Below are 25,960 nucleotides of genomic sequence, written 5' to 3'. Positions count from 1 at the left end.
GGGCAGCGTGGCTCATTGTACAGGACTCAGGGGCCCAGAATCTGCAGAGCCAGGGACATTATTGCAGGAAGCTGTGGGTGACAGTGATGGTGATGAACATGATGACGAAGAGGGTAACATTTATGTGACATTCGCAGTGCGCCGGGCACTGTGCTGAGCACTTCACAGCGACTCCGGAAGTGAGGGCTGTCCTCGTCCCCGGTTCGCAGGTGAGGAGGTGCAATCTTGAGCAACTTCTGCAGTCACCCATGTGGTGCCGCTGGAATGAGCACCGGAGAGTCTGCAGGGCTGCAGAGCCCGGCTTCTGTCCGCTGTGCCCCTGCTTCGGGTGCAATGTGTGCGTCTCTTGAAAACCACCCACATCACCTTCCTCAGAGTGTGTGGAAGTGGAGACTGGAGGCGATTTTGTTTTTAACTCTTTATTTATTCATTTTAAAACAAAAATTGTAAGTAAGAGAACTTTGGATCTTGTCAAAGTAAGACTTAAGTGCCCCTCATCAAAAGTATTTCACTTCTCAGGGCTTCCCTGGTGGCGCAGTGGTTGAGAGTCCACCTGCCGATGCAGGGCACACGGGTTCGTGCCCCGGTCCGGGAGGATCCCACATGCCATGGAGCGGCTGGGCCCGTGAGCCATGGCCGCTGAGCCTGCGTGTCCGGAGCCTGTGCTCCGCCATGGGAGAGGCCACAGCAGTGAGAGGCCCGCGTACCACAAAAAAAAAAAAAAAATTCGACTTGAAACATTTTTAGCTACAGATATGGTTTGAGAAAGTTTTCTGCTTAGCATTCTGGTGGGTGGTTGGTCCATTCACTGGCTCAGCAGGACTGGAGTGCCAGGGGCTTTGCAGGGCCTAGGGCGTCAACATGGAGTGTATGCGCACACCGCCTGGAAGAGGGGGTTCCGGACTTCTCCCAGGTGCTGTTGCTCCAGGGCAGTGGTTCTCCAACTTTAGCCTGCAGTCAAGATCAGTTTCTGATCTATGAGGTCCGGGGTGGGGCTGGATAATTTGCATTTCTAGATCAGTCCCAGTGACACTGCTGCTGGTCTGGGGACCACACCTGGAAACCCACTGCCTTAAGGTACGTTGACCAGGTGATGACCTAGGCTGATGAGCTTCAGCCTGTTCGAGGGGCCTGCAAGCTGAGGATGAGAAGGAGTGAGCAGCCAGATGGGCCCTGTGGGGCACCGAGACTTAGCAGGGGACCTAGGAGAGGCCTCACAACTGTGACTGAGGTGACTGTTAGCCCAGGTTGGGGAAAAGAAAACACCTGGGCAGTTTCTCGGCTGCACTAAGGTCGGGCTCTGTTTGGAGGGCTGTGGGATCCACTGTGAAGGACTCTAAGGTCTGCCCAGGTGATAGCTCCTCAGAAACAGAGGCTGCTGAGCCATGGCCAACATGTATCTATTTACCGGCCCCACTGCAGGGCGGAACCCTGCCCTCAGTGTGCAGAGGAAGTAGACAGCCTGTCGTCCATAGGCTGAGCTTGGCCTGAGATTGGAATTCATTTGTCTGAGTTATGCTGGAAAAAAAACGCAAAGCAAAACAGTGTTTTAAAGCAATTATTTGAATAGAAATCCTCCTTCTAAAATGACCTTCGGAGCAATCTTTGACCTGAGCTATTCAAATAAGGAAAGCTGACATGCTTTACTCTGCTTTTCTTGTCACTTTTTCCAAGTGGAAGCATCTTTGGTTTTCAGGAGGGAGTGTGGGACGGGCAGCGCCTATGGTGGGGCTATGACACGGGTTACTCAACCACACACGGACGTTCAAGATTTAAAAGTGCTATGATCCCATGAGCCAAGATCACCGTGAGCCTTGAGCTGCACAAATACATATGCAGAGGCTGTTTCACTCCTAGCTCATTGCTGGTCACAGGAGAGGACAGGTGGTGAGTGCAGCTGGTGGGAGGTCAGATGCAGTGTCCCAACGGGGCTGTATCTCCATCTTTGTCCTTGTCCCACTACAGCCACTGCTTCACACACAGCATCTTGTTTGTTTTTTTGATTTGTTGTTTGTTTTTTTTGCGGTACGTGGGCCTCTCGCTGCTGTGGCCTCTCCTGTTGCGGAGCACAGGCTCCGGACGCGCAGGCTCAGCGGCCATGGCTCACGGGCCCAGCCGCTCTGCAGCATGTGGGATCTTCCCGGACCGGGGCACGAACCCGTGTCCCCTGCATCGGCAGGCGGACTCCCAACCACTGCGCCACCAGGGAATCCCCACACACAGCATCTTGCATTGTAGGTGCTTAGTGACCCTGGTCCTTGGAAGGTTGGTGTCCTTGTTGAACCCAGTGCTCCAGACACTGAGCTAGGTGCTAGATGACCAAGTTGGAGATCAGCACCCTTGGTCCTGGGCGACTGGATGCCGAGGCACCTTTACAAGTCCACTCCACAAGCCTCAGGCCCGGGGCTCTCTCTAGGCTGCTCCTCAACATCCCTAGGCTCAGAGAAAGCAGGAAGGGATGTTTTCTGGGTATACAAGAGGTGCCACCAAATACTGCCTGTCCACGGGACTCTATTCCAGGCTGCGTGGGAGAGCGCCCTCTTGAGGGAGCCAGGCTTAGTGTCCTTGTTCACATTGGGGCAGGATGTGCTGGCCTCAGGTGCCTCCAGAACCCAGCTGAAGTTGTGACCCTCCTTGGCTGAGGGTCCTGGAGAATGCACTTGCTTCCCATACACCTGTCCCTTCTTGTGAAGGAGGAGAGACATTACCTGCCCCATTACCTGCCTCACAAAGCTATGATTGGAGAGATAGGGCCGGCGTTGAAAGCACCCTGAGAGTAGTAATGGCAACGCTCATATCGGCCCTTCATTGAGCACTGAACTCTGTGCCAGGCACTGGGTTCTGGGCCTTAATCCTCCCACAGCCCTGCTGTTGGTGCTTGTGTTTCATACTTGGGGAAATGCAGAGCTGAAACAGCAGCAGGGGCTCTTGGGATTGGAACCCCCGGTCTGACTTCAGGGCTCACTCCCTTTCCCACTGTGCCCGGCACCCATCAGCTCCGGGAAGGGGCCCACATGTGTGTCTGCCCTTCCCGGAGCCGATGGGTGCCGGGCACAGTGGGAAGGCACTCAAGGAGATGATCCTGGCCAGGCCAGCTCCTGCCTGGTGCATCCTGTCCCCAGCCTTAGGAGTGGTCCCTGCAGCCAGGAAAGGGTGCTTGAGGGGCTGCTGGCTTCTCCCTGTGGGTCTGGGGAGCCCCACTTTTTGCCCCCCTCACTTCTTGATGAGGGGTGACGGTGTACACAGCCTGGGGAGGTGGGATGCTCAGCCTGGGCCAAGATGAACACGGCTGTGTCGTAGGACTGCATTTGGGCCTTACTGAACAGTAACAACAGATATTATTTTTTTTATGCTTTTAAACTGCAAGCACTATTAAACCAAAAGAATGCCCACTGATTCTGTCATTACACTTTATTGGGCCTAGTAAAGATCACTTATATCCCCCTAAATCAGATTTCGGCTTCTTGTGTGCACGGTTCACAGCAAAATGGCGGCAAATGCCCCAGAACTAAAATTAAAAGATGGAACATCAGTTCTTTCATTGCTGTGGGGGTGAGTGTGAGCTGGAGAGTCTGTGGTCTTCTTTTCAAAATCAGGCTCTAACTCTTACCAGCTCCGTGATTTTGGCTGGATGTTGGCCTTTCTGAATCCCAGGGTCCTCCACTGTAAAATAAGACTAACCTGGCTGGTCAAGTTATTGGGTATTAAGTGACCCAGCCAGGCTTATGAAGCGTCAGGCACAGTGACCGGCTCTAGACGAACATAGCTGTTAGTTTAGTGTCTGGAGTAATTAGACGTGGGCTGCTGTTTCTGCTCACCTGTGCCCGACTGCAACGCCAAGATGTCCATGATGAGTATTGGTCTCTAGGTGATTGGAGCCATAGTGTGTGGCACTGGATTCATTCATTCATTTATTCACTCACTCATTCAACACATGTTTTCTGAACATCTGCTTTATGCCAGGCATAATCCCAGGTGCTCACCTTCTTATGGTGCAGGCAGTGTATCATCAAAGTGAAGATGTGAAAAAGAAAGTGATGGAGGGGAGGTGTGGGCCGAAAGGCCAAAGCCACGCCCTCCATGGGGCTCAGAGCCAGGGAGGGGATTGGTGGGAGGACTCAGAGGAGACCCTTGAGTTCACTGTGAATGGGTCAAAATAAGCCCTGTTTGCGTGGAGTGGTTGAGGGGACAGTTTATTAGAAAATGGCTTATGCGAGCCATGGAAAACAGCTGCTCTGCCCTACAGGGAAAAAAAAGGAGGAATGTAGTTTTAAATGCAGCTGAGAGCTTTAGGTAAAATGTAGAAACTGGGATGGTGGGGTGCAATGGGGTATGGAGTGGGGTGGAAGGGTGCTGTTGACAAGAGGATGTTAAACATGAGAATGGATCACTACCAAGAGTATGGATTTTCTGAAAAAAGGGGAGAATTATCATCTGATAGCAGTGGAATAAGTGATTTATTCTTTTGACATGTAACACCACAATTCCATCTCCCGAGCGATGCCCCATCTAGGAAGGAAGATATTAGGGACTAGTTATTTGCTGAGCTCAAAGCCTCTGTTGACCTTAAAACAACTTGCCTGGAAGAAAAATGACCTAGTGTGTATTTACTATTGAACATAATTTTCCTTAGGAAGTCTGAAACCCTATTAAGGATTAATAGGAGATCTTCTTTTCATATGTTTCTGCTTGAAGTCTGTTTGCGCAAGTGCAGGCTGTTACCATTCAGACATCCATGTGTCTTCCGCCATCCCCACCCCGCCTCCCCGGGCACAGAAACTAGGCTCCTTCAATGTGTGGAAGATAAATTAATATTCGGCTGAGCAGAGCTTGGAGCTTGGGGCTCAGGTACCACAGGGCTGTCCTTTGAGGGTAGGGGCAAAGGGGGGAGTTTTGCAAATTAGTAAAGTCAAGAGAGCCTGTGTAATTTTAATTTTTCATCTTCTGGGAACCCTTGAAGAAGCAAGGTTTGACTGAAGGAGGCCAGGCAGCATTTGAGATAATTTCTAGAATTTACCTGTGTTTCCCTGAAGTAATTAGAGTTCAGTTTCTCTAGCTATAAACATCATGGTTTGACATTTGCTTCTGAGGCTGCAGACAGGACCTCCTTAAATTTACACAGGCCTGATGCCAACCAGGCCAGCAGAGGACATCGTATAGGGATCATATGTAGTGACCTGTAGAATTGCCTTGAACTGTTCTTCCGTGGGTTTGAGTCCATTGTCCTGTAAAACTCATTTTTCTGCTTGAAGATGTAGAGGACTCACAGGATAAATCTCTCTTCGGTCCTAATGGAAGATGTAAGCCCGATGTTAATCGTGAGATTATTGAGCACATACAGACCTTGAATAGGTGAATTAGTGACCACAGGACAAAAGCATTTCATCTGTCAAGTTATTAGCAGATGGATTCTAAGGGAAATACCAGTGTGGTCATCTCTGCCCTAGGGCTTCATAGAGGTCTCAAGGTCAGGGCAGAACAGGAAACAACAGCACTGATGAGCTCTGTCCTCATCTAGGAATCTGGAACAGTTGTAAACAGGTGCTAGGTGCCAGGTACACATACCTAATCCTTCAGGAACCATTGGAAGGACTTCCTGTCATTCTACCAGCGTAAATTAAGCTTCAGAAAAGTTAAGGTACGTGCCCAAAATGTCATGGTTAGTAAATGATTGAATTGAAATTTAAGTCCTGGCCCATTTTCAGATTCCATCTGCAAAACCTTTACTGCCGTTTCATAGTGTTTTCATTTTCTGTTGCTGCTGTAACAAATTACCACAAACGTGGTGGCTTTAAGTGACACAGACATATTCTCTTCCAGTTCTGGAGGTCAGGAGTACTGCCCCAATCCCACTGAGCTGAACTCAAGGCATCCGCAGGGCTGAGTTCCTTCCAGAAGCTTTAGGGGCAAATATACTTTATTGTCTTTTGCCCTCATTCCTTGGCTCATGGCCCCTCCCTCCATCTTCCAAATCAGCAAAAGCTGGTCCAGTCTTTCTCCCATTGTATTACTCTCACCTCCTTATCTGTCTCCCGCTTCCACCTTTAAGGACCCTTGGGATTACATTGGGCCCACCTGGATAGTGCAGGATAATCTACCCCCCTCAAGGCCCACAACTTTAATCACATCTGCAAAGGTGCTATTACCATGTCAGGTGACATAGCCTTAGGTCTCAGGTTCCAGGGCCTAGAGTGTACACACCTTCATGGGTCATTGTGCAGCCTCCCACAGTAGATTTTCTTCTGAGAATCTATCTTGTTTCTGATTTTCGGTATATCACAAATTGTGGAACTAGTTACTTCCCCCCTCTTCCCAGTGGTTTCTAGAAAGCACAGAGCCAAGTACTTAGCTTTCATCTAGCCAGGTGTATGTGTGCATTTTGTACTGACTGCACCTGTACCTCTGTCTTATCTTTCTTTGGCCCCAAATACCCTCACGAATTTTTACATTTATTCTGTTGCATCAAAGCTACATTCGAATTCATCTCAAAATTTTTTCTGAAGCAAGAGTGGGCATAAGTAACTGGAAGCATGGTGGGTGACCTTTGCTGCCCTGGGTACCTGAGCAGTTGACTTAGAGCTTCTTAGATTTCGGGATGAATGTAAGGCAACTTCTGTAATTCACTCCTGAAGGTGGAGGTACCTGCACAATTCTACATGAAATAAATTCACAACGTGTTGGTCTGGAGTTTTAAGGCGTGGTTCTACTGGCGAAGGATTGGTTGAACATCTAGATTTCTATTTCTTTTCCTCCTCGTGGCCAAAAGTCACAAAACTGATTACTAAGGATTCCCTGCAGAAATATAGAAAACTTACTGGATACGATTTACTCAAAGAGTTTTAGCATCTTTGTCACAGACAGCTGTTGGATACCTGAGAGCTTAATGATGATTTCATCATCCAGAAAAACCCCCTATTTCTCTTCTCCCTCAGTTTCTTGCTGTAATAGCAAGTACCACCAAAGCTGCATTTTCTGCGCTAGAGACGTGCTGTAGCACCGATAACACAAAACAACGTATTTGACTTGGCCACGAAGCATAGGGTTGTTCGCAGCGTGTCTGTGCTCCCATGATGACTTGCGGTCTGCTTAGAGTGTGGCCATCAGTGTGTGCGTTGGAGAAATTTGCTGAGGGAGGGGAAGGGAGGAGTCCCAGCTGAAGGGCAGCTCTGGGGCATCCAATCAGGCTCTGCTAGGTTGGGATGGGTTCCGTTGCCAACTACCGTAACTTGCTTTCCAGATTTGCCACGTAGAGGTTAGTTGTCAAGCTGTGTCAGCCGCTCTGAAGATGTTGATTGATGGCTGTCAGTGTTCATGCAAGGTGACTTCCTGAGGGATGCCGAGATTGATCTGATGCTGACCTGGGCTTCCCTTGGTGGTGGTGGTGGTGGGGGGGGGGGCGGGGCTGCTGCTGTTCGATGTGATCAGAAAGGCTAAGGAGGCATCGCATCTCTGCCCTGCAGCTTGCTTTCATTGAGCCCTCACCCTTAGAGATAGACCCCAAGCAGGACACATGGGCTAAACTGATGCGTGGCTCCACCTGCATTCCATCTTCCCGTGGGTCAAGCTCAGAGGACAGTGACCGCAGCCTCCTGTGACCCACGTGCTAAGCCGGGAGCTGCCAAGGAGCCAGATGAGCAGGGACTCCCCAGGGTGAGGGGCACAGGTGTGGGGCATTTGGTTAAATGGGCTGCAACCTCCCTAAGAATCTGGATGAGGCTGAGCAGGGATTTGGGGGGAACACGCATTGATTTCGCCTTGGTCACAGGGGCCTTCCTGTCCCAGGAAACAAAAGCATTAGGCAAGTCTTGAGGGCTTCTTGGACCTCACGGCTCTATTTCCCAACAACTTGTGGCCACGGCCTGGCTAAGTCACCAAGAAGCACATCGTTGGCTGAGGCTTTCATCATGCCGCCGGGAGTGGGGACCCACATTAAGGGCCTGAGGAACACAGTGGAGCTTTGAGCATCTGTGCCTGGGGCGTGCAAACCTGCCCCAGGGCCGGTGCTCCAGAGAGGTCACATTTGCTCCCAGGCAGCAGGAGGACCTGATCTTTCTGAAGAGCAGCCCAAGCCTCCCAGCTTCACAGCCTGCCCCTGGCAAACACTGGGCCTCTGCTTCGGGAAGCCAGAATGTACAGTCCAAAGTGGGAAACAGCAAAGCAAGAAGACACCCCCTGCAAAATATGTTTAACATAGGCTCTGATTTGCTGAAGGATGCTTTCCAGATGTGCTCTCCAGTAGGCTGCCGGAGAAGCAGGGCTAGGGTAATTTTCTAAAAACAGAAAGAGGAAAAATCTGTTTTGTGTCGCTGTTCCAGAAAATTACCATTCCAGTGCTCTTGCTTCGTCATCCCAGGGCTGATTTGGGCAGCATGTTTTTCTAATTGATTTTATTCTGCATAAAACGTTAGCAGTATTAACAAACTTACTGTTATTGAGTCATTGAAAAAAATATGTTTTTTCCCCCTATAAATGCCTGGGAAAACGTAGCTTTTCTTAAAATGCTTTTATTCTATAAGCTCATATGACTGAGAGGCTTTAAGTAACACCTCAGGATTCCTGGCTTCGGACTCATCAAATTTGTTTTGGTTTGACTTACAGCCCTCAGTTACACAGATTAACCTGTTCTAAATACATACTTCATTTTATTGCACTTTGCAGAAACTGTGTTTTGTACAAATTGAAGGTTTGCGACAACCCTGCATTGAGCAAGTCTATCAGCACCATTTTTCCAACAATATTTGCTCACTTTGTGTCTCTGTGTCACATTTTGGTAATCCTTGTAACATTTAAAACTTTTAAATTATTGCTGTATTTGTTATTGTGATCTGTGATGTTATCATTGCAATTGTTTTGGCATTTTTAGCAATAAGGTATTTTTAATTAAGGTACATACATTTTTTTAGGCATAATGCTATTGCTTACTTAATGGACTGTGGTTTAGTGAAGCATAACTTTTTTACGCTCCGGGAAACCAAAAATTTCGTGTGACTTGCTTTAAAGCAATATCCACTTTATTGCAGTGGTCTGGAACCGAACCCGCAATGTCTCTGAGGTCTGCCTGTATGTAACATAAGGGCCAGCAGAAGATAAAGATATATGTTTCTCTGTGTCGAGCTTGCTAGATGTTTTTGTTGCAAGGGCTTCCCATTAGAATGGACCAGAAATTGGGGAGAAAAGATGAAGGGATGTGAAGTAAAAATGTATTGGGCAACGTGTATTCCAGGTTTTGAGCGAGGTGCTTTATATAATTGTCACTTAGGTGTCACAGCAACCATTTAAGGCACCTCTAGATACCATTGGCCCCATTTTCCAGGTGAAAAAACTGAGGATTGGAGATGTTAAATACCTTACTAAGGTATTTAACCATGGAAGGTAGGGCTGGGATTAGAAACAGATGCGTGTCACTCCCAGGCCTGTCGTTTTTGGGCTCCTCTAACTGACCCGTTGAGAAAGCTTTCAGAAACTAAATGGCTTGAGTTGAAAACCAAGACTTTAAAGCCCTAACATTCACATTGGATTCAGAGAAAAATGCCAGTGATTTCTTACCTGAGCAGATTAATCAATGGATCCTGTTCCAAGTTTGAGTTGCTAGTGGATCGGCAAGTCTTGCTGTCCTGTATGGGCAGTGGTGTTGCCCCAGAGACTCCTTAAGAAAGGGGAGCCTCATTCATTGAGAAACTCACCACCCTCTTGGGCAGAGTCTGTCTGCACCCTCTGGCCCCTCCTGAGCCCCAGCATTGCAGGCAAAGCACTCACTGAGGCTGTGAAATCAGTGGAACCTTAGGAAGAAGGCTCTGAAGAAAAGCTGGTCAGACGGTGGGAGGCACAGAGCAATTAGACACTTGACGACTTTAATTCAATCCCAGGGTAAAGTCCAGCTCCCTCCTCACTCTCTCCTTCCAGGGCTGTTACAGGCAGTTGGTGATTCCTCTTCCAGTGAAGGCCCCCCTGCCACCACTTACCATGTGACAGTGAACAGGACCTTAACCTCTTTGGCCCTCAGCTTTCTCGCATGTGAGATGAGGGGATCCACTAAAAAGATCTGGTCTCTGTACTCAAAGGAAACCAAATGCCTCGGCACTAAATCATGGGTAATGGTGGAATGGGATCATGGATGAAAATAAGAATGCTTCAAAAACAAGTGGATTTTTTTTTCCGCAAGTGGCTTCAAGTGTCCAATAGACTGTCTTTCTGAAGTGGAAGGGAAATCCAAGACCTAAGTAGTCAAGCATCGTGTTCGGGAACTCTGGTTTATTAGTGTCAGAGCCTGGATCTCTTTCAGGATCTCACAATTCTTTGTCCAGGTCTCCATTCCAGCAACCACACAGCTTGTGTCCAAGTATGGGATTTGCCCTGGGGGAAAAAAAAAACATTTAAAGGATTAGAATAATCCACGATGAGTGAAACTGGGCACCACTAGTATGTTTTTTACCTGTTCGCCGTAACACTATTTTCCTAAAAATGGTAACAGAAAAAGGAGGTAAATGATTTTCCCCCCACTGTCAAAAGACCATCTGCTGTTTAAGACGCGCCTAGATTTTATCATTATAATCATTTTTCTATTTCCAGTTAGCAGCATGCTTCCTTTAATATGATATTTTCTGCATAAACCACTGTTTTCTCTTCAGCAGATTTCCTAAGGCCAACTTGGCATTTGCCGGCCTTTTTCTTCTCTTTAAGGGTGGGAAATTTCTCTTTCGCAGGGAGATACATTTCTACTTTAGTGCCTATTCATTTTCTTAGAGAAAAACAATCAGGTTCATCACTGCTGTCGTCATGGAGATTTCATGTCTCCAGAAGAAATGCAGTTGTGGAATTTCTTTGTTAATCCCACACTGGCCATGTAAGCTTTCTTGTTTGCATCACTGCAGCCCAGGCGGAGGAAGCCACTGAAAAAGGTTACGGCGTGATTCTTAACCCAGGGTGGGCAGGAGGTCGTGTGCAGGGGGCGGTCCTGGGATGCTGGGGCTGGTTGGCAACTGGACAGATGAAGGTCTGGGGCTCACACAACCTACTAGACGCTTGACTCCCAAGGCGCCATGACCTTAGCACGCCCACAGCCCGCCTCACTGTCTTCCTTGCAGACTGTCCTCTCCTGGGTCCCCCTCCACATTCCGTGGCACCACTGTCTACTGAGCTGTTCACACCCTGATTCTGCCCCCTCCTTTTTGCAGTCTTGACCTTCATTCTAGCCACACCCACCATTCAGGGCATCCTCCTTCCCTCCTCCCCTTCTGGCCCTCAATTCTCCGCTGGCTGCAGCCTCCAACACCATTGTCCCTCCTGCCTTTGGCCAGTTTCCTGATCCTGCTCTTCTCATCGCTGTTAGAGCAGGGGGGACACAGAAGAGGTCTCAAGCAAATCTTTGCTTAATAACTGAGACACCCAAGAGTCTTCCTACTCTGCAGATCTGCTCATGTTACTTCTCTGTTTAAAATCCTTCTGTGACTCCCACTGCTTTCAGGATAAAATCCAAACTCTTAGGTCATTCAAGGCCCTTGGTGATCTTGCCAGCACCATCTCTTTCACTCAGCCATTTGCCTCCCATGGTCCCACCATCTCAAGTGATCGACTGACAATTTTCTGGATGATGCACGTGTTAGGTGTAGTGGTTGAGAATGTCCTCCAGCTCTGGAGTCCCACTGAATGTGGCCACATTCCAGCTCCGGCACAGAGCTCTACAACCTGGAAGGAGTTACTTAACCTCTCTTTCCCTCAGTGTCTCCATCTGTTAAATGGGGCTGATAGCATCACCTACTAAGGTTGTTGTGAAAATTAAATATGTGAATACATGCCAGACACTTAGATCAGTGCCTGGCAGGTAGAAACACTCCGTAATTATTAAGAATATGGTTACTTTATCACATACTGCTTCCTTCTGCCCGGAGTACCCTCTTCCACCTTTTCCTGAAGGATCCTAGCTATCCTCCAAGTCTCAGTCTCAATATTACAGCCTCTCAAGCTGTGGTTTCCCCCTCTGTAAAATTAGGAAAATGAAGTAATAGCCCTTACCTTATTAGAGTTGTCAGGGAAAAATATAAAGTGTATGAAGGCATGCCTAATATATACTAAATACTTCATTCACGTTGTGTTATTTTTATTAGCAGGTTTTCTTACCTTTTATCAAGAGCTAGCCACTGTAGTATTATAATCTTTTTACTTGTTTCTCTTAGCTTCTAGATGGCAGGTTATTTGAGTTCAGGGACAGGGAACTTATTCATCGTTATTATCACAAGCACTTGACCCATCATTCAGTGAATGGAACGGGCAGGAAGTCAGAGGCTTTGTCAATACATGTAATGATTTGCACACGTTGCTTTGAGAGATTTCAGAGGACTGTGCTGCTGGGATGTGAGGATCTTTGGGGAGGACTGTTTTCTCTCTTTGGAAAATACCGGAGACTGGAGGTTAATTTACGACACCATTTCACATGCCATTTGACACAAAGGGAGAGGAAGCCTGTCCTGGAAGAGCTGGGACTCAACTCCCAAGACCCGACACATCCTTCATCTCTGCGATTGACGACATCATGCTGGCTTTTAAAGAGCACTGTGCCAGTAAATATGTAACAACTGGTTCTCCAAGAACAGCACAAGACCCTGATTTGTAGCACTTGCTGATTACCATTGGGTAAAGATTCCCACCAAGGCCACTTTCAAGCCACCACCGTGATGTTAACCAACTCGCAAAATTCGTGAAAAGGTACCCGTCTGTCCGTAATGAGCTGGCTCCAGGAACCACTGTATAAACTTCTTCTGACGTCAGTTTTTCTGTCTGTAAAGTGTGAATCACAGAAAGTGGCCATCCTGTCTCCAAGCATAAATGGCAGGGAAAGGTGAAGGAAACAGGGAAATGCTAGTGCTTTAGCTGTGCTGCATGTGCTCACGATTATTTTGAAACTCTTGCTGTCCACTGGCTTGGTTTTGTCTTAGGACCGGGATCTGTGCTGACAATCTTCTCTCCAAAACCAACCTGTCTGGGGTGATGCTCAGAGCAGTCTATCTAGTTTTATCCTCCCAATCAGGGTTATGTCCTCTGCAGCAGACTGACTCAATTAGCCTTTCATTCCAGAGTCCAACTGTGAGTCAGTTCTGAGGTTGTTAAGTAAAATGAATCTGGTGGCATTAGCCTTGCGCTGGAGGATAGTATTCCGCATCACGGTGCTGTTCAGTTAATAGTCTGCTCAAGAGGCTACGAGAAACAGGAGACTAGGAGACAGCGCGACCTTTCGACCGTCTCTGCGGGGCAGCTGGGAGCGTGGGGCTGCCAGGTCAGAGAGCTGATCAGGTTGTGTGCAGAACTGGAGTCGCAGCTGCCTGAACCACAGTTGGCCTTTGCAAAGTTAGTAGCCCAATGCCATGAGATCATTAACTTTCATGACCAGGGAAACTCTTCTGAAATTAACACTCAATCCAAGCTGGATGCCATTGGTGCCAGTTGAGTAAGCCTGAGTCACCTTTAGGGATTTCCTCTGAAAGATAAATCCTTTAACCAGGCTACAGAAAATGGCCAGGTTTTATGCCTTTCAGTGTGTTCAGTTAGAGTCAGAAAACACCAACTAGGCTTAGACCGTGGGAGAGATCCAGGCACGTACACAGGCATATGCATGAGCCTCATTTGGAGGATTTTGCCAAGCCACTTAGCTTCAGCACATGGCCCTGCTTGGGAAGCGTTCTAAAGGGCCTGTCTGAGGAGTGTCAGGTGCTGTGCAAAGAAAATAAAGCAGAGCTTCAACACCTGCCCTGGGGAGTCACCGTGATGGAACCAGGCACACGACATATGGGATGTACAGATTGGCACAGGTAGGGAAGCTCAGACACGCCTTGTTTACAAGGGTTCAAGGAGAGACCAATCCCATACGAACCATCCTTTTCAATGTGCTGTGAACTTAGATAATTTCATCAGGCCTTTTAATCCCCTTCTAGTTAAAGTTGTAGGAAAGGGACACGGAATGTGCATCCTACAGGCCTTTTACAAACCTCTGTGTTCTCCAGACATCCTCCCTTGTTCAGCTCCACCCAGGCAAGCTTGCTAAGTAAATACAGTTTCTTGGGTGGATAGAAGTAAAAACAGCTCTGGGTATGTTGGCTGGCAACTCGGGTGAGCTGAAGGGAAGAAAGCTAAGACAAACGTCCATTGTGTCCCATAATTATCAGATAATTTAAATTCTCTTGAAGCCCATTGTGTTATTCACATAGAAACAGAGCTGTGGTCTGCTCGGATGACCTCAGAGGTGCCTCAGCTTTCATTCAGGATTTCTCCAACAATATCCTCTTTAGACTGAAAAAGAGCCAGTTGGCCACAAAGAGCCCTTTTCCTCCCCAGACCGGTGTTGTCTCTGGCCCTGTCTTCACTTCTGCACCTTCCCCACCACCCAGGTCTTCTGGGTGGACTGCGCTGGCCCCTGGAGGCTTAGCAAGCTGCAGACAGATGCTTCGCTTTGATCAGTGGACCCCCTACACCCAGTCAGACAGTGAAATTGCACCCTGAGCCAGCATCACCCTGTCCCTTTTGCCTTTCCCTTCAGTTCTGGAAAGGCGAGCTCCTCCTCAGTATCACTTGGCTGGAATAAACCACTGCCCCCTCCCTGGGGTGGTGGCTGAGAGATGACTTAGATGACAGATACACGTATTTTTAAAGCCACGAGTAATTACAGGAGCAGTTGGGCTATAGGATCCTGTTTTGATGCCAGGGACATGTTTCTGTATAAAGTAAATATTTTCCCAGTGTGGACCTCCGGTGAGCGTGTGGAGAAGCACATTTCCTAAAGATGCAAATAAGTCTAGTCAGAAATAAATATTGAATGGAAACTTCAAAGCATCTAGATTTCTCCAGTTATAGGCCCTGAAGTCTTCTCTGCAAGGCGCCCACACAGGAGGGCGAGGGGACGGTTAGGGGCGCGCATAAGAGAGGATGCTAATATTGTAAGAGTTCACGTTCTCTGTATTTTTTGGTGTGGAAAAAGGCCTATCAAGGAAGGAGTAAAGAAAAGTTATGTCTGTCCAGAAGCTTAGGCTATTTTAAAGCCTATTCCCCACCCCCTGCTTTCTTCCTGTTGCAGATCTCGCCTGGCGGATTTTTTTACCAACTGCCATCCGGAGTCAAGGTCTGTCAGTAGCTGCCTGAAGGAAAACTACGCTGACTGCCTCCTCGCCTACTCGGGGCTTATTGGTAAGACTGGGGAGACATGGGATGGGAGAAAATGCTGGTTTACAAATACTCAGACTCCTTCCATTGTAGCCTGCCGCTCCCTGTGGATGTAAAAATCTCCTAGGAATGCTCTGTGCTGGTGTTTTGATGTTGGGTCCTTTAGGACTCGCCTCTGAAGAAGGGGGGAAGAAAAAGGAGGAAAATGGATGCAATGGATGCGCAAAGGCAGGAAGCAGGGATTATTAAAGAACTGGAAGGCAGCAAGTGTGAAGACCTGGGAAGCGTCTCAGTTGGAGAACTGACCGCACAGAACAAAAGTAGGGGGGAGGGCTTCCCCGGTGGCGCAGTGGTTGAGAGTCCGCCTGCCGATGCAGGGGACACGGGTTCGTGCCCCGGTCCGGGAAGATCCCACATGCCGCGGAGCGGCTGGGCCCGTGAGCCATGGCCGCTGAGCCTGTGCGTCCGGAGCCTGTGCTCCGCAACGGGAGAGGCCACAACAGTGAGAGGCCCGTGTACCGCAAAAAAAAAAAAAAGTAGGGGGGAAAGCGTGGTTATGGAAGAGGAGAGCAAGTCAAACCAAGTTAATTGAATTGGGGAACTTTGGAGAGAGGGAACTTGGAAGTCATTCAGGCTGGGGAAGTCAGAAAGGCTGTTTTCCAGAAATGGCCCTTTGGAAAGAAAATCCCTGAACACTGGGGGTCCTGCTCGCCATTAATATTCTGGGTAATTCAGCTCCTGGTGGGTAGGGGGTGTTTCGCCTAATTTTTTTCCCCTGAGAACAGACATAGCAGAAATAGTGTTTTCTGTCTTTCAAGACCTAAGGTGTTAGAGGAACCAGGTTCTTGGCATTCAGGGGAACAGTGCAAATAAATGAGGCACCAGTGTGAGTCGGAAGAGGGACAGAGAGAGGCAGATCTGTACCCAAGGATAAACGGGCAGCAGGAGGAAAGGAAGGGCTCTGGGCGCCAGGGCTGCAGAAGCCTTGGTGGCAGGGCTCGCTCACGATTGTCGTTTGAGAAGCAACAGGTAATGAAGGCTGGGGAAGGATCAGGGAAATCACGGTTGTCAGAAGCCTCATGGCTCAGCCAGGGTGTGAGCGCCTGCCAGGATCACACAAGTCACCAGGCAGAAAGAAGGTCCCACCAAGAGTGACAGCACAGACCAAATTCTTTGTCACCAGAGTGTCTTCAGCAAGAGCCGCTGGGAAAATCACTGACTGTACTTAATGCAGGGATGTTGCAGGTGCGTGCACACTCATCCCAACTTTTTTTTGCAGGGATACCTGTGCTCTCGGGTAATACCATTCACCAGCTATTGCCCATCCTCATGGATAGGTCCCATGAGCTTATCTCCCTTAAGTCAGCCCTCCAAATTCGCATTCACTCTCCCCTTTTCTTAAATAAAGTAGTCCCTAGTAGGATTATTTAGCAACTATGGAATTACAGGTTTAAGAAATAACTGAATTAAGTAAGGAGTGCTCATTGTAAAGAGTTTTTTGGTTTTTTTTTTAATACAGAGAACGCAAAGGAGACAATGTTAAAGATGTACAGCCCCACTCCAGGATATAACCACTATTTACACCTCAGTCCGTACCTTCTAGGTGCACATGCTCATGAAATACTCCATACGGTGCCAAGCCTCAGGGCTGCCAGGTGTTTCTGGCCTGAGGATGATGAAATCCTCATTGTTTAAGGGAATAACTGGTTGAGACAATGCATTCTGTGCACCAAAATTTATTTCTCTCTTGGGTCCAACTCTTTCCCTCCACTCTGGTCATTGGGTTCTAACTTCTCTCAGGACAAAGCTTGTTCCTACTTCTTCCAAATGTCAGGGATCCATTCTGGTGCCAGGCACACAGTGGGTGCTTAGTAGACATACTCTAACCTCTTCACTCAGCGTTTGGGGTGCCCATTCCTTTCTCACCCCAAGTTAGAAGCTTCTCTCTGCTGTGGGTTGACGTTTTCATCCCGAGGTATAATGGGACATTATTTAGTTCAAGTCAATAAGGAATGTAGGGCAAAGAAGATATGCCCTTGACCCAGAAGAGCTTAAAAAGAATTTTTTTTTCTGTTTCTGAACCAAATATATCCTGTGGCTCACTGGACTGCCTGTTACTTCTTAATTCCACAAACTGTATAAAAACAGAAGGCTTCTTGGCATGAGTAGGCATTGCCTGGTGTGAGCCACCCAGGAGAAGACATTTGGGTCGTGCTAAGTATAAACACATTGTTTATTTGTGCCAGTACAGAACTCATCAGAAGAACAATGAATACACAGGAAGATGTAGGCAAGAGTGACCACCCAGCATTTCTTCGAGGACTTTTGAGGACTCTTAAGACAATACTCTAGGAGCCATTGGCTTAGAGAATTTCCATTGTTTATTTCCAATTCCATCACAACTTGGAACACTGAATCAGTTGAGAGTCTAGTGAGCAGCGGCCTCCTTGTATACATCCAGAATGTGGGGTAACCCATAAGCGTAGCTTCTAAGCTTCTCTGGGTTACTCTGAAGGAACCTATTGCTTCCGAGGGAGGTAGAGGCAAAGTCCTAAAAGGATTTTTTAAGATGTGTAAAACCAGCTCTATCTATTTATGAAGATTAATGACATTTTCAAGAAAATGCAAGGGATTTGGCAGCTCATGCATTCTAAGTTACTTCTCCCCTACTCCATGACATCCATACCATTTGTGCAGCAAAAAACACCCTAAGTGCAGCTCAAGGAGTTCTGTTAGAATTTTTTAAGTAAATGTGTAAATTATTTTATGTGCTCAAGATAAATTGCCAAGAAAATGCACTGTTTAACCTAATTTTCCACTCAGCAAACACAATGTTTGTAATTATCCACGGTGCATCCACTGTCAGAGAAACATTTGTTTCTTTTTAGGCTCTAGGAAAGTTTATACCATCACACAAGAATAAAACGCCTTGTTTTTTACTCTTCTAGGTACAGTCATGACCCCCAACTACATAGACTCCAGTAGCCTCAGCGTGGCCCCCTGGTGTGACTGCAACAACAGTGGAAACGACCTGGAGGAGTGCTTGAAATTTCTGAATTTCTTCAAGGACAACACATGTCTTAGTGAGTTTCAAAAACAACAGGCAACAAACACACAAACGTGTTTTCCCCTCTAAGTTCAAGCTGGCCCTTTGTGTTTCTTGTGTCTGCCTTCTCTCTCTCTCTGTCTCTCTCTCTCTCTGTCTCTCTCTCTGTCTCTCTCTGTGTCCCTTTTTTTCTTGATCGCTGCCAGTGAATCCAGCTCCTTTTGGCCTCACTACGTAATGCAGCGGGGCCGGAGCAAGTGATGAACTAGGTGCTGCTAAGACGGCGAGTCCAGAGGCCCAGGAGAGTGAGAGATGCAAATAACCAAGGGTACATTGTGTGGGAAAGAACATTTCTACCCACAGTTGAGATTTTGATCTTGGCAACCAACCCCAAGTCAGTTCCAGCAGTTCTTAAAACCTAGTCAGAATATACAATGTGAGACTCTCAGACAAGTTAGATGGGGGTAGGCCTCCAAGGGCTCTCTGAGAAAAATTAGAATAACATCAATAGCCCCCTGGATGTTCAGGGTTGGCTCCGAGGAGAAGCAACGGTTCTTGAGTGAGATCGGCTGGTGATGCAGCCAGGAGCTTCAGGAGGTCGGTTATCTCCGGAGATGAGCTGAGCCGGGGATGGGGGGCGGGCGGTGGGCTCTGCTTGGGAACAGTACTGGTTATTATTGCAGGGTCCTTTAGGCAACTTGGAAACATGTTTCCCAAAGGGAGAGGGATAGAGAGAAATGTACGGGTGTGAGCGATGGGCCTCATCAGATGAACTGTGTAAGCACTGTGCCAGGTCTCCATTCTGTCCACCGAGATGTGCACGCTCTAGGCGATGATCCAGCTGAGATGCTTGAATACCTTATTCGCATTTTGCGGTGGCAGCCACCGTTAATTTATCGGGTGCCTGCTCTATGTACAAATTCAGTCTGTGAGAATTGTACCGTATACATTGTCGCACTGACTGTAACCTGCACCTAGGAGATGCGGGTGTTACCTCCATTTCACAGTTGAATAGATGGCTGTTACTCACCTAAACCAGCCATGCCAGAGATAGGATCCAAAGCCTGAGTTCCTTCCTCTGCAGCCCCCTGTGCCCTGAGGGCTTCTGTGTCAGGCCTGATATTGAAGGGCCTGATGGACAGGAACTCGTGCCTGCACATCGGGGACCAGGTATGACTTCCCAGTGGGAAATGCGGACCAAGGTTCACCTACCCCTCTGAGCACTGTGCCCTCAGCTGACAATTTCTCCATGGTGCTCTGAGTGATTTCTAAAGAACTAGCAAACTATTTACTGCACGCACATGGGAAAGCTTTTAAGTGTTACTTCTAAAACCTCCTCAATTGTTTCTTCTGTTGAAAAGACAAACCTTAGTGATTTGCTCAGTAGGTGCTTGGCTATAACCCAATGCTTTGATCATCTTAAAACTAAAACAAGCTTTTGGACACTTAAGTGAAATTTAAACCCATAAAACTAGTCGAAAGTATGGAGACATTTGCCAAGACATTGGGCACACCGTGGAACTACACCTTAAGCCTTTTATTTGGTCTTGACTAAAAAAAAAAGAAATATATATAAGCGCGTGCACACACACACACACACACACACACCCTCTTTTTCACATCCTGCACACTGTTCTGGCAGAATCCGAGTTTCACTGAAGATAAAGCAATGACAACAGAGGTCAGTGTGAGAAAAAAGATTGTACTCACTTGGGCTGGAAAACCACTGCCTCACAGAGAAATTAAAGTTGTCCCTGCTTAATAATATTTTGGTGAAGGGGATAATGGTATCTTATTGTTAATGACTTTTCAATAAAAATAAATGCGTTTGGTCTTCACCGGTGACCAAAGCCAGCCAGAATTTTTCATAGTCATTCCATTTATACTTTGATTAGATGGAGCACATCTATCAAAGACACAGGGCTGTAAATTCAGTCTCTTGCAACAGGCCCTAGAGTAGAAGGAATTGGAATATGTAGATTCCAACCCAAACTCAATAACCCAATTCTGCTCCCTGCAAATTAACCAAAACCCTCCAATTCCCCTATCGTGAGCATGATTCCAGCCTGTTGTGTACTTCTGGTAATTGGGGAGGAGACAGTTATTTTCAAGCCAAAGTACATGGCCGAGGTGAAGGGAAGAGAGCGGAATGGTCTGGGGGCAGAGATGAGACATCAGTTACTGTCACTCAAGTCCTTTTTCAGGTGCCACCTTCGCCTTCCTGAGCCACGCCATCGAAACTCCAGTTCCCCGTTCCCATCCTGGTGCTCCCTGAACCCCACCTCTGCGTCATCTTCCTCCAAGCATTTCTCACCACCTAATGTATTATATACTTTACTTATTTGCCTCCGCAACCAGAATGTGACCTCCACGAGGACAGGGACTTTTGTCTCTTGTTGCTGTCATTGTTGTCCCCTGCCGATACCCAGCACAGAGCGGTGACTGGCACTCAATAGATGTTCCATTGACACTTGAACGAATGAATGAGCAAGTGGACAGCCTTCCCAAATAGCAAGGCAAACACGCTAGAAATCACAGACAGTTTCAACAAGTGACATGGGTTTCCTGAATCTACATGCCTTAACAAGAAAAAGGAAGGTTTTGCTGTTTTCTTGTTGTTATCCTGGGTCATTTAAGGAAACTGGTCCCCCAAGTACCTCTTTCTTTACCTTCCTCCCACCCGTTAAGCCATGTCACATGGATGGGAGCATTAGAAGCATTGATATTAATTTGAAGCGGTTTCTTACAGCCTAAAAAATGTCGTTTTAGAAAACAAGCTTCCAATTTGCTGAACTTAAAGGACAACAATTTTAGAACAAAATGTCCCTTCTAAGAGGAAGACTAGGCTTAAATTATTCTGTCTTGTATATCGAAAAATGCCAGCTAGGAGTCATATATTAAAAATTTACACATTCAGGTCCCAAATGGAAGAGTTTGATATCTTATACAATGAATATGAAATAAAAAATTCCTAAATCCACGCCAAATCCCCAAGGACCTGATTAAAAACTGGTTTTTATTCATCTTAGGGAGGAGAGCAACACACATCCAATTTACTTGTGACATAAAAACAATCTAATCCCATGAAATTGTAATAGGATTTTAAAAGTTTTACATTTTAAACTTTTCATTTAACAGGGCTGCTCCTTCCTAATTATGCAGATTTTGTTTGGACAGCTGGGAGCAAAAAGGGAAAAAATAATCTTACTTAAATTTTCACTATATATTATTGATGAGGTTTGGGATAGATTTTTCTTTTAAAGAAACTGGTTGCGTTTGTACCTTGAGCAATGCTGGGCTCATAGTAGGTGCTCTGTGGTAGCGAATCACACTTTTTTGCTGTTTGATTTCACTGGCTGCCAAATTTCTATGAATGCCACTGAGTTACCCCAGTATCATAATTAGGGATGTGGTACTTAAAAAAACACTAAATAGACTCCCTCTTTCGAGAACACTGGAATCACAACTAACTGCTGAACAATCATTGACAGGAAGACACTGGAACTCACCAAAAAAGATACCCCACATCCAAAGACAAAGGAGAGGCCACAGTGAGACGGTAGGAGGGGCGCAATCACAATAAAATCAAATCCCATAATCGCTGGGTGGGTGACTCACAAGCTGGAGAACACTTATAACACAGAAGTCCACCCACTGGATTGAAGGTTCTCAGCCCCACGTCAGGTTTCCAACCCTGGGGGTCCGGAAACGGGACGAGGAATTCCTAGAGAATCAGACTTTGAAGGCTAGTGGGCTTTGATTGCAGGACTTTTGACAGGACTGGGGGAAACAGAGACTCCATGCTTGGAGGGCACACACTAAGTAGTGTGTGCATTGGGACCCAGGGGAAGGAACAGTGATCCCATAGGAGACTGAAGCAGACCTACCTGCTAGTGTTGGAGGGACTCCTGCAGAGGCGGGGGGTGGCTGTGCCTCACCGTGACGACAAGGACACTGGCAGCAAAACTTCTGGGAAGTACTCCTTCCTGTGAGCCCCCCCCCGAGTCTGCCATTAGCTCCACCAAAGAGCCCAGTAGGCTCCAGTGTTGGGTCGCCTCAGGCCAAACAACCAACAGGGAGGGAACCCAGCCGTGCCCATCAGCAGACAAGTGGATTAAAGTTTTACTGAGCTCTGCCCACCAGATTAACAGCCAGCTCTACCCACCACCAGTCCCTCCCATCAGGAAACTTCCACAAGCCTCTTAGATAGCCTCATACACCAGAGGGCAAAAAGCAGAAGCAAGAAGAACTACAGTCCTGCAGCCTGTGGAACAAAAACCACATTCACAGAAAGATAGACGAGATGAAAAGGCAGAGGGCTATGTACCAGATGAAGGAACAAGATAAAACCCAGAAAAACAACTAAATGAAACCAAGATAGGCAATCTTCCAGAAAGAGAATTCAGAACAATGATAGTGAAGATGACCCAGGACCTTGGGAAAATAAATGGAATTAAAGATCGAGAAGATGCAAGAAATGTTTAACAAAGATCTAGAAGAATTAAAGAACAAACAAACAGAGATGAACAATACAGTAACTGAAATGAAAAATACACCAGAAGGAATCAATAGCAGAATAACTGAGGAAGAAGAACGGATAAGTGACCTGGAAGACAGAATGGTGGAATTCACTGCCGCCGAACAGAATAAAGAAAAAACAATGAAAGGAAATGAAGACAGCCTAAGAGACCTCTGGGACGATCTTAAACACAGCAACATTCACATTGTAGGGGTCCCAGTAGGAGAGGAGAGAGAGAAAGGACCCAAGAAAATATTTGAAGAGATTATAGTCGAAAACTTCCCTAACATGGAAAAGGAAATAGCCACCCAAGTCCAGGAAGCACAGAGTCCCATACAGGATAAACCCAAGGAGAAACACGCCGAGACACATAGTAATCAAATTGGCAAAAATTAAAGAAAAATTATTGAAAGCAGCAAGGGAAAAATGACAAATAACATACAAGGGAACTCCCATAAGGTTAACAGCTGATTTCTCAGCAGAAACTCTGCAAGCCAGAAGGGAGTGGCATGATATACTTAAAGTGATGAAAGGGAAGAACCTACAATCAAATTACCCAGCAAGGATATCACTCAGATTCGATGGAGAAATCAAAAGCTTTACAGACAAGCAAAAGCTAAGAGAATTCAGCACCATCAAACCAGCTCTACAACAAATGCTAAAGGAACTTCTCTAAGTGGGAAACACAAGAGAAGAAAAGGACCTACAAAAACAAACCCAAAACAATTAAGAAAATGGTAATAGGAACATACATATTGATAATTACCTTAACCGTGAATGGATTAAATGCTGCAACCACAAGACACAGGCTTGCCGAATGGATACAAAAACAAGACCCACATATATGCTGTCTACAAGAGACCCACTTCAGACCTAGGGACACGTACAAACTGAAAGTGAGGGGATGGAAAAAGATATTCCATGCAAATGGAAATCAAAAGAAAGCTGGAGTAGCAATACTCATATCAGATAAAATAGACTTTAAAATAAAGAATGTTACAAGAGACAAGGAAGGACACCACGTAATGATCAAGGGATCAATCCAAGAGGAAGATATAACAATTATAAATATATATGCACCCAACATAGGAGCACCTAAATACATAAGGCAACTGCTAACAGCTCTAAAAGAGGAAATGGACAGTAACACAATAATAGTGGGGGACTTCAATACCTCACTTACACCAATGGACAGATCATACAAAATGAAAATAAATAAGGAAACAAAAGCTTTAAATAACACAACAGACCAGATAGATTTAATTGATATTTATAGGAGACTCCATCCAGAAACAGCAGATTATACTTTCTTCTCCAGTGCACACAGCACATTCTCCAGGATAGATCACATCTTGGGTCACAAATCAAGCCTCGGTAAATTTAAGAAAATTGAAATCATATCAAGCACCTTTTCTGACCACAACGCTATGAGATTAGAAATCAATTACTGGGAAAAAAAATGTAAAAAACACAAACACATGGAGGCTAAACAATACGTTACTAAATAACCAAGAGATCACTGAAGAAATCAAAAAGGAAATCAAAAAATACCTAGAGACAAATGAAAATGAAAACACGACGATCCAAAACCTATGGGATGCAGCAAAAGCAGTTCTAAGAGGGACGTTTATAGCTATTCAAGCATACCTCAAGAAACAAGAAAAATCTCAAATAAACAATCTAATGTTACACCTAAAGGAACTAGAGAAAGATGAACAAACAAAACCCAAAGTTAGCAGAAGGAAAGAACATCAAGATCAGAGCAGAATTGAACGAAATACAAACAAAGAAAAGAATAGCAAAGATCAATAAAACTAAAAGCTGCTTCTTTGAGAAGATAAACAAAAGTGATAAACCATTAGCCAAACTCATCAAGAAAAAGAGGGAGAGGACTCAAATCAGTACAATTAGAAATGAAAAAGGAGAAGTTACAACCGACACCGCAGAAGCAACTCTATGCCAATAAAATGGACAACCTGAAAGAAATGGACAAATTCTTAGAAAGGTATCAACTTCCAAGAATGAACCAGGAAGAAATAGAAAATATGAACAGACCAATCACAAGTAATGAAATTAAGACTGTGATTAAAAAGTTTCCAACAAACAAAAGTCCAGGACCAGATGGCTCCACAGGCGAATTCTATCAAATATTTAGAGAAGAGCTAACACCTATCCTTCTCAAACTCTTCCAAAATATAGTAGAGGGAGGAGCACTCCCAAACTTGTTCTACGAGGCCACCATCACCCTGATACCAAAACCAAAGATGTTACAAAGAAAGAAAACTACAGGCCAATATCACTGATGAATATAGATGCAAAAATCCTCAACAAAATACTAGCAAACAGAATCCAACAGCACATTAAAAGGATTATACACCATGATCAAGTGGGGTTTATTCCAGGAATGCAAGGATTCTTCAATATATGCAAATCAATCAATGTGATACACCATATTAACAAATTGAAGGAGAAAAACCATATGATTATCTCAATAGATACAGAAAAACCTTTTGACAAAATTCAACACGCATTTATGATAAAAACTCTCCAGAAAGTGGGCATAGAGGGAAGCTACCTCAACATAATAAAGGCAGTATATGACAAACCCACAGCAAACAGCATTCTCAATGGTGAAAAACTGAATGCATTTCCTCTAAGATCAGGAAAAAGACAAGGATGTCCACTCTCACCACTGTTATTCAACATAGTTTTGGAAGTTTAAGACGCAGCAATGAGAGAAGAAAAAGAAATAAAAGTAATACAGATTGGAAAAGAAGAAGTAAAACGGTCACTGTTTGCAGATGACATGATACTATAGATAGAGAATCCTAAAGATGCCACCAGAAAACTACTAGAGCTAATCAAAGAATTTGGTGAAGTTGCAGGATACAAAATTAATGCACAGAAATCTCTTGCATTCCTATACACTAATGATGAAAAATCTGAAAGAGAAATTAAGGAAACACACCCATTTACCATTGCAACAAAAAGAATAAAATACCTAGGAATAAACCTACCTAGGGAGATAAAAGACCTGTATGCAGAAAACTATAAGACACTGATGAAAGAAATTAAAGATGATACCAACAGATGGAGGGATATACTATGTTCTTGGATTGCAAGAATCAATATTGTGAAAATGACTATACTACCCAAAGCAATCTACAGATTCAGTGCAATCCCTATCAAATTACCAATGGCATTTTTTACAGAACTAGAACAAAAAATCTTAAAATTTGTATGGAGAC

General features: G+C 45.8%; 1 protein-coding gene across 2 annotated transcripts in view; it reads left to right on the top strand.

The window, feature by feature from the left end:
* Positions 1-25,960, top strand: part of GFRA1 (GDNF family receptor alpha 1) — a 204,608-nt gene that overhangs the window by 149,056 nt on the left and 29,592 nt on the right. For both annotated transcript variants that reach the window (XM_029245699.1, XM_029245700.1), the window contains 2 exons: positions 15,062-15,171; positions 18,096-18,230. In XM_029245699.1, the coding sequence (XP_029101532.1) occupies positions 15,062-15,171; positions 18,096-18,230 (245 nt within the window). The remainder of the gene's footprint in view (positions 1-15,061; positions 15,172-18,095; positions 18,231-25,960) is intronic.

Source organism: Monodon monoceros, unplaced genomic scaffold (assembly GCF_005190385.1).
Source record: "Monodon monoceros isolate NGI ecotype Baffin Bay Population unplaced genomic scaffold, NGI_Narwhal_1 Super_Scaffold_4, whole genome shotgun sequence".
Taxonomy (NCBI): domain Eukaryota; kingdom Metazoa; phylum Chordata; class Mammalia; order Artiodactyla; family Monodontidae; genus Monodon; species Monodon monoceros.
The sequence above is the reverse complement of the archived record's forward strand: the minus strand, read 5'-3'. Positions and strand labels throughout refer to the sequence as shown.